Source organism: Benincasa hispida, chromosome 9, assembly GCF_009727055.1.
Source record: "Benincasa hispida cultivar B227 chromosome 9, ASM972705v1, whole genome shotgun sequence".
Taxonomy (NCBI): domain Eukaryota; kingdom Viridiplantae; phylum Streptophyta; class Magnoliopsida; order Cucurbitales; family Cucurbitaceae; genus Benincasa; species Benincasa hispida.
This window is the reverse complement of record NC_052357.1, coordinates 28402271-28411418: the sequence shown is the minus strand read 5'-3', so window position 1 is coordinate 28411418 and position 9148 is coordinate 28402271. Positions and strand designations below refer to the sequence as shown.

The window sequence follows — 9148 nt, the reverse complement described above, 5'->3', positions numbered from 1 at the left end:
AGAATTTACTTTTAACTAGTTGTTTTTTCACAATATTTTTATTCAAGTAATTCTTGTTAGGAGCATTTTTCAATTTAAAACAATTTGGTCTAATATAACATTTAATTCCACAAAAATTATATATAGGTACAAATTTTGATTTCATATGCATATCTGTAGCATTACCATGATTATGAACACATTTAACATTATGCATACATTTTGATTTTTCATGAACATATTTAGGCACAAACTCTGATTTTGCATGCATAGGTCTAGCTTTTTCATGCTTCTTAACAAATTTCATACTATGAGCACATTTTGATCTAGCATGAAATTGTTTATGCATAGATTTTGATTTACCATGAGTATTCCTAGATTTTTCATGTTTTAGCACAAATTTAGATTCAACAAAATTGGGCACATCAGGTAAAACATCTTTAGACATAATAGAGATGGCTTTAACAAAAGTGGTGCTTTTAGAAGTAGATGAACAATTTTGCTTTATATAGTGTAATCCCTTTTTGTCATTATACGGTTGACCTAAGTCAATAATTTTATCCAATTTTTGTGCACTTATAGTCAATTTTTTTTAATACCTTCTTTAGCACATTTAAACTCTTTCACAAGGTTTGACTCTTTTTCTTTTAGAGCTTTAACAAATTCATTACTATCAAAGACATCATGCTCAAGAAATTTAATTTTATCAACAAGAGAAAGTCTATCTTTTTCTAGATATGTGTTACTAGTTTCCAACTCAATTATTGTATTGTTCAAACTAGCAATTTCGTCTTTCATTTTCAATGAACAAAATTCAATTTTCTTATTACATTCTTCAAATCATCCAATTCAACATTCATTTACATGCTAAAGATTTGAGCTTACCATTTTCAATATCAAGAAAATTCTACCATTTAAGTCATTTTTATCATCGCAAAAAGAATCATGTAACAATGTGATATTAACCCTATTCTTTAAATAAGATTTTTCATCAATTAAAGATTTATTCTCAATATACAATGATTTAAACTTCTTTGATAGATATTTAGAGCTAACTTTTTCTAAATCACATTGCATGCTTTCAAATGCATCATATAGTTCATCATAGAAAGTTTTTTTTTTTTAATTATCCCATTTTGGTCACTTTCATCTTTGGAATCATTATCAGAATGAGCCATTATACACAAAAAGGATCCATCACATTTTTCTTTTTTCACTACATGGATTTTTCCTTCATTTTGCAAATAATTCTCGTTCACATTAAATAAACCATTAGTAGTACAAGGAGAATTTTGTGCACTATATATATTGTCAAGAAAATTCCAAATATCATATGCATAATCAAATTGTGCAATTTTATCACATACTTTACTATCCAAAGCACTACATATGATATGGCTTGGGCACTAAAAGAGAGCAAGTTATCATTCAATTTTAATTTTGACAAATTATGTTCATAAAAATACAAGATATTAAAATCAATAGCAAGCAAAAATATCTTCATTCTCTTTTTCCAAACGTCAAAAATTTTACCATTAAAGAAAGGAGGTGTATCAATACATTGATCTTCTAAAGTTGTCATACCTCTAGCAATCAAGCTTTTCAAATAATGTTTCAAAATATTAAAAAGATACTTCAAAATCAAAATATTTGAAAAATGATTTATGTAGAAGAGCTACCTGCTCTAATACCAATTGTAAGAATGAGAACTCAAACAATGGGTATCAATCTAAAATGATTTATGAAAATTTTTATCACAAGAGAACAACTGACTCTGATACCAATTACAGGATTGGTATGGCAACCCTAGACCGGGGGATATTTGAAAATTGATTTATGTAGAAGAGCTTAGGGGGATATTTGAAAATTGATTTATGTAGAAGAGCTACCTGCTCTAATAACAATTGTAAGAATGAGAACTCAAACAATGGGTATCAATCTAAAATGATTTATAAAAATTTTTATCACAAGAGAGCAACCGACTCTGATACCAATTGATGGATTTGTATAGCAACCCTAGACCGGGAAGGGGAGGGGAGTGAATAGTGTTTATTTAACCTAATAAAAAAAATTTACTAATGTGGACCAAATTAAAAAAATTAACAAACTTTTGTTAATTAGTAGTTTAGACAAAAAAATTGTATGCAAATACATTCAATTCAAAAAGATCAATAAATTGACATAAATAAATTCAAAAACAAACTATAGCAATTAATTCTATGCAATGAAATATATTAATAAATTAATTACAAAATTAAATAGGAGAGGGATAGAGAAATTACACCATAAATTTTATAGTGGTTCGGCACAATTGGCCTACATCCACTTCCCAAACTTTTCTTGGATATGTCACTACGAACTTGACTCTTTCCACGACTAGAGAGTCAAACAGCTACAATGTTTTTTTTTTCGAGAGCAAGAACGAACCCGATTCTTTCCACGGTTGAGGATCAAACTGTTACATCCACTCTTTTTAGGGATCAAAAGCAACCCTTACAATGAATTTAGAAATGAGAAAAACTCTCTTGAAGAGTATATTTACAAAGTTAGTACTCAATGAATCAATCCTCACAACATAAATTATCTCTCTCGAGAAGAAGATGAAAAAAAGAAAATTAAAGTTTGGAGATAGAGCAAAAATGGTGGTTTAATGAGTTATGGAGGATTGAAAATAATAAAAAAATTGTTGTCTTGACTTGGAGAAGAAGATTAGTTTAAATAGAGAGGAAAATTATTGAAAACCACATTTTATTTTGGTCATTGGATCTTTGGAAAAGAAAAATCAATGGTGAAGTTTTTAAATTCAATTAGCTGTTAGCCACAAACAAAAAAAATAATATAATATTTATAGCTTTTAAAATCATTTCTTTTAAAACTCACTAAAAAACAAAAGTCCACAATGTGTCCAAAACTAGCCATTAGACACAACATAATAATATTAAATTTATATTTTTTTTAAATTAGTTTTTTTTAAATCGATCCAAAAATCAAAAGTTCGTCATATGTCACTTCTCCATCACTCCAAGTGGCACGTTTTAATTGGTTCACTCTGATGAGAAAAATTCATCCACATCATCCACTCGAGTTTTCTCCATTAAGCTTATTTCGGCCATATATTCTTCGTTTGAGATCCGATTTTGGTGATTCAAATTGCGTTGGAATCGTTGTTCTGATCTCTATGAAATTAACACTTCAAAACACAATAAATAAAAGTAGGTTTGTTACAATCAAAATATTAATTAATTAATTAACTAAAATTGATTAATTTGAGATTAAGAGCTAGAAAACCAAAAAATCTATCTTTATCTTCTTCTTTGCTTGTCTAATTTAGTTTATTAAAATTTTCATTGATTGATTATGTAATCAACTGTGTAATTTGATCGTGGTTTCATCCAAATTCAATGATAGGACAACAAGATAGTGCACAAGGTCATCGAAGTGATGAGAATCATGGTCACCATTACATAAAGGATTATTGTTGTATTGTGTTACAACTAAGAGAACATTTGGAGCAAAGAGTGTAGACATTGTGGGGCCCATAGTATAAGGAGTTAATAAGCCATGAAATTGTTGTTTTAAGTCGTGAGTCACAAACTGCTTGGCCAAACAAAGAATGGCGGTAGCAACTCTACTCCCCTCAACTCAAGCTCCTTGGACCAAATTAAACATCTCCTTAACAGATTTAATTGAAGAAGAGACATGACTATTTGGATGGCCACGTATAGTCTGTAAACGTGCCTCTTGTTCAAATTGCATTTAAGAACTTTTTCACAAGCACTTTTCTCCCATATAACCTTTCTCCCTTTTGTAAAATTTGTCCAAGATTGATTTATTTCCACAAAATATAGTTCGATGGGTCTTGTGGACGAGGTGTTGCTTCCATAAGAAAGGTAATTTGTTCTATCCTAGGAGACAATTACTCATGAAACTGAGGCACTAAAGCGAGTAGAATTATCTTTAGGAGACAACGCGAAGTCATTGGGCTTAAATTCTCTCATGTATACAAGGTTATGTATTTTCTCATTATTACCATAGTATTCAAATAACAAAACCCTTAAACCCTTGAAAAGTTATAAGGCTTCCAATTCTAAACTTTCATAATTTTATGGAGAAACTTGATGTGGGGATATCACATGTTAGGGCTCATGAGTACATTTTTATTATGTGCTAACTGCTAAGTTAAGGGGGAATGACAAAAGGACCCTTTGAAATTAATAGGCAAAATTAAAGAGGACAATGGATTTGAAATTGAATGGAGCCTGCTCACCATCATGTGCGTTCTTTCATTTTTGTGTTTTTATCTCTGTTCAGTGAAAGTTTAGGTCTCTCATCATGTTTTGGTTATCTATGACACACAAACAAAAACCAATCGCTCTCTTCTCTTCTAAATGTCAATTTGGTCAATGAAACACACCAAATAATGTTCTAGGGAAGCAGTAGTACAAGTACTACTTAACTAGATTATATGTCAAGTTGGTTAAAAGAATATGGAAACAGGACTCCTGCAATCTTGTTGTCAAGGGAACAAGTTGTTGGGTCTTGGAGTTTTACGCGTTTGCCTTGTTCTTTTTTCTTGTGCGACTGTAGAATCATTGAAACTTCTCTTCTTCCTTTTGCAACTTTTTTCTTTTTTCATTTTTTCTGCATTTATTCTTCCTTTTCCTTCTTTTTGTGCTTCTTCTTCTTCTTCCTTTTTCTTTGTGTTTTTTTTTCTTCATTCTTCTTCTTCCGGTTTTGGTTAGTTCGTATTCATCATGGTCTTCTTCTGCATTCATCTTCTTCTTTTGTTGCAATGGGAACGTTATGAGGGGTGAGAGCGAGAACCAGCCAACACGATGGAGATCAAGAGCGAAAATCAGCAAGTGAGAGTAAGAATCAAGAAGCACGAGAGGAATCGAGAGCGAGAATTAGAGATCGAGAGCGAGAACCTGGGAGTGTGATGAGGAATCGAGAGTGAGAGCGAGAACCGGCGAGCGCGATAAAGAATTGAGAGCGAGAGCGAGAATCAAGAGCAAGAATGACTTCAAGTGGCAAGCCCTCCCACGCATCTAGGGTCAAGTTGGCAATTTCACACAATGATGACATAAGCAAAAAACCATTTCTCATTTGTTTCTGAATATCTTGAGTCATTTTTCATTTGGGCTTCTCAAATAGGACCATTCATCCGTCAGACCCATGCCCTTAGCTTCAAGGTAGACCCCTTTGGAAAATAATTGTGGCCAGTATATGAAAATATAAAGATCATAATTGTGACTACATGTATGTGACTATTTTAATGTTATTAGGAAATAGTAACAGAAATTATAAGAAATAGCAACATTTCAACTATATATTTCACAATGGTCAATTTTGTAGAAATATCTCAACTTTAGCATGACTCAAAATCCTATAGGTTTTTTTAGTCTAAATTGACCCTTAAGGATTTGATTTTTATATTTTGATGATATAATTGTATTTGATTTTCTCATGTTCAGATATTCAGTAAACGATATATCAACCTTCAATTCAACAATATTTTAAGAGAATCAACCTCCTCCTTATGGATTTACCATAGTTGAAAAATTGATTTTAATTTTTACAACTATTGTTTCATTTTTCTATTGGAGTAACACCATTTCCTTTGGTACGAGTGTTGTAATTATCATTGTAATATTTCCTTTAAAAAAAAACTTTTAATTTGGACATAGAAAGTGTCGAAATTACCCCTTAGTAACAAAAAAACCCTAAATGAAACACCTATCTATACTTGAGACGACTTGGAATGGAAGCCGGTAGCGGCAACACCTATACTTCCACCGGACGAATCAGCAACTTCAGATGGTGAGGAAGACACTGTCAATGGCTTCCAAGACGCTGCCTTCCGCTTCTTCCACTGTTTCAATTTCCTCCCAACCTAAGCTCTCCTCTCTATTTACTCACTCTCCCACAATTCCATCATCAATTCCCCAAATTTCCCCTTCAAATCATCCTAAATCCCCGCCCCAACCCCTTCCATCACCGCAAAACTTCATTACACGGATTTCCTCTCAACACCGCCTTCCGACCTTCCTACAGAATTGCCGTATAGGTAAGATTACTGCAACTGAAGCATTACATTTCTTTGACCTCATGTTGCGTTCAAATCCTACCCCTCCCACGTATTCATTCAATCTGTTACTTGGTGGACTTGCTCAGATTAAGCATTATTCTCAAGTATTTTCTCTCTATAATAAAATGTGCCTTGCTGGACTTTTTCCTAATTTCTTCACGCTGAATATTTTGATTAATTGCCTTTGTAACGTGAATCGGGTTAGTGAAGGCTTTGCGGCCATGGCGGGGATTTTAAGGAGGGGTTATATTCCTGATAAAATCACATATTCCACCTTGATTAAGGGCTTGTGTATGGAGTATAGGATTAGTGAAGCGACACGACTATTTATGAGAATGCAAAAGTTAGGTTGTAGGCCTGATGTGGTTACTTATGGGACTTTAATCAAGGGGCTCTGTCGAACAGGGAATATTAACATTGCACTTAAGTTGCATCAAGAAATGCTCAATGAAACTGGTCAATATGGGATTAATTGTAAGCCTAATGTTATTTGCTATAGCAGCATCATAGATGGGCTTTGTAAGGATAGACGGGAAGACGAGGCAAGTGAACTTTTTGAGGAAATGAAAACTCGGGGAATGATACCCGATGTCATTTCATATACCTCTTTGATTCATGGATTTTGCTGGGGTGGAAAGTGGGAGGAGGCTAAACGTTTGTTCAATGAGATGGTGGATCAAGGTGTTCAACCAGATATGGTCACATTTAATGTGTTGATTGATATGCTTTGCAAGGAAGGAAAAGTTATCGAGGCTAAGAAGTTGCTAGATGTGATGATTCAGAGAGGTATCGTTCCTAATTTGGTTACTTATAATTCACTCATTGAGGGGTTTTGTTTGGTTGGTGACTTGAACAGTGGCAGGGAGCTATTTGTTAGTATGCCTAGTAAGGGATGTGAACCTGATGTGATTAGCTATACTACGCTAATCAACGGGTACTGTAAAACATTGAAGGTGAATGAAGCAATGAAGCTTTACAATGAAATGCTTCAAGTGGGAAAGAGGCCAAATGTGAAAACATATGGTGCCTTATTAACGGGGCTTTTTCAGGCAGGCAAGGTTGGTGATGCAAAGAAGCTCTTTGGTGTCATGAAAGCTTATGGTGTTCCCATAGATTCATGTATATATGGTATTTTCTTAGATGGGTTGTGTAAGAATGGTTGTTTATTTGAAGCGATGGAATTTTTTAATGAGCTAAAATCATACAACTTGAAATTGGACATTGGAATCTTTAATAGTCTAATTGATGGCCTATGTAAAGTAGGAAAACTTGAAACTGCTTGGGAGCTTTTCAAAAAACTATCGCAGGAAGGGCTTCAACCAAATGTTGTGACTTATAACATTATGATCCATGGGTTTTGTAGAAAGGGACAAGTAGATAATGCAAACATTTTGTTTCAACATATGGAAGAAAATGATTGTACTCCCAATGTAATTACTTGTAATACGCTTCTGCGTGGTTTTTGCGAGAGTAATAAATCAAAGGAGGTGGTTGAACTTCTTCATAGGATGGTTCAAAGGGATGTGTTGCCCGATGTCGGGACTTGCACCATAGTCATAGACATGCTTTGCAAAGACGAAAAATATCGAGAATGTCTAGACTTGCTTCCAAGGTTTCCTGTCCAAAAGCGTTGATGTTGATAATAGAACACCTACTAGTAGACTCATTAGGACCTATATGACTTGCAAATTTCTAATCTATGACACATCGTTCATGGACTCGATAGGTTTCCACCTCTTTTCCTCTCTGTTCCACTTTCAATTCTTGTAGATTGCTTGCCTTTATAGATCCTAACTTTAATTTTCTTATTTGTGTTAATGGAATTTTAGGTGGATCATATATATTAATAGCAAGCTAACCAACATGGAACAACTAAGTATGCCCTCTTAGTCATTGGATCAATTTTATATTCTTCAATCTTCATTGTTTGTCTAATTTAGCTTATTGAATGTGTGCTTGATGGTAAGGATTAAAAATCCCATATTAAATACTTTACTTTATCATTCACGTGGATTTTATTTTAAATTAGGTTTTTATTTGATTTCTTTCCTCAAAACTCTATCAAATTTGGTTAAACGTCCCTTTTAATGAAATCTAATCAAATTATGTTTCAAGAGATGGTTATTAAAAAATTTTAAAAAATCATATTATCAAAAAGTTAAAAATAAAAAAATCTCAAAATCTATCCATTTTCACGTTTAATTCACATAGATCCAAGAGATAGATTAGTTTAAAGAGAAAAAAAATATCGGATTGAAGCGCTCGCAACAAGATTTAGACCTTAGTTCAATATTAACATAAATTATGTATTAAGGTACCATTGTATCGAATCCTTCACTCTTCTTATATACTAAAAAAATATAAATGATTTAGATTCTTTACATCAAAAAATAGATTCTTATGTTTATGCTTAAATTTTTTATCCCGATTACTTCACTTAATAAATAAGACTTATATTCATTTATTTTATATATTGTCTAATTATTTTATAATTCATAGTGGAGATCATAAATTTTTTTTAAAAAAATGTAAACAATGATATTTTGCTTAAAATTAAAGTTTGAAACTAATCAGATTAATAAAAACATCGAAATCAAAATAAATAAAGAAGTCTACAGTTTCGAAAGTTACAATTTTATCATCCTTAGATTTCAAAATTTATATTTTTAATATTGATTTTTCATTAAATATTCATTTTTCGTCTTTAGTGTTAATGTATGTCAATAAAATACTCATTTTTATTCTTCAGTTTTAATGTATGTTAATAAATTTAAATTAATTAAACGAATTATAATTAATTAAATTTTACTATTTTTCTTCACTTTTAAAATCAAATTCAATATTTTACTTCAAATTATTTTAGATTAATTGTGGTTAAAAATGTAAATTATTTATATAGGGACTAAATTGAAACAAAATTCAAATTTGAAGTGAAATTGTAATATTACTAATTTGAGCTACTAATTTAATTTAGCAATTAGTAATTATTGACTTGTATATTAGCGTTTATTTCTAATTATACCAACCCATAAAGTTTGTTTGATTTACAATATTTGATTAATTTTAGATTTTGCCATAATT

General features: G+C 31.8%; 1 protein-coding gene across 1 annotated transcript; it reads left to right on the top strand.

Annotated features, from left to right (window-relative positions):
- The first annotated feature begins 5701 nt into the window (after positions 1-5701).
- On the top strand, positions 5702-7868 carry LOC120084482 (pentatricopeptide repeat-containing protein At1g63330-like). Its single transcript, XM_039040275.1, has one exon. It carries the CDS (start codon positions 5797-5799, stop codon positions 7699-7701), a length of 1905 nt encoding a protein of 634 aa, XP_038896203.1. The 5' UTR covers positions 5702-5796; the 3' UTR covers positions 7702-7868.
- Positions 7869-9148: the final 1280 nt, after the last annotated feature.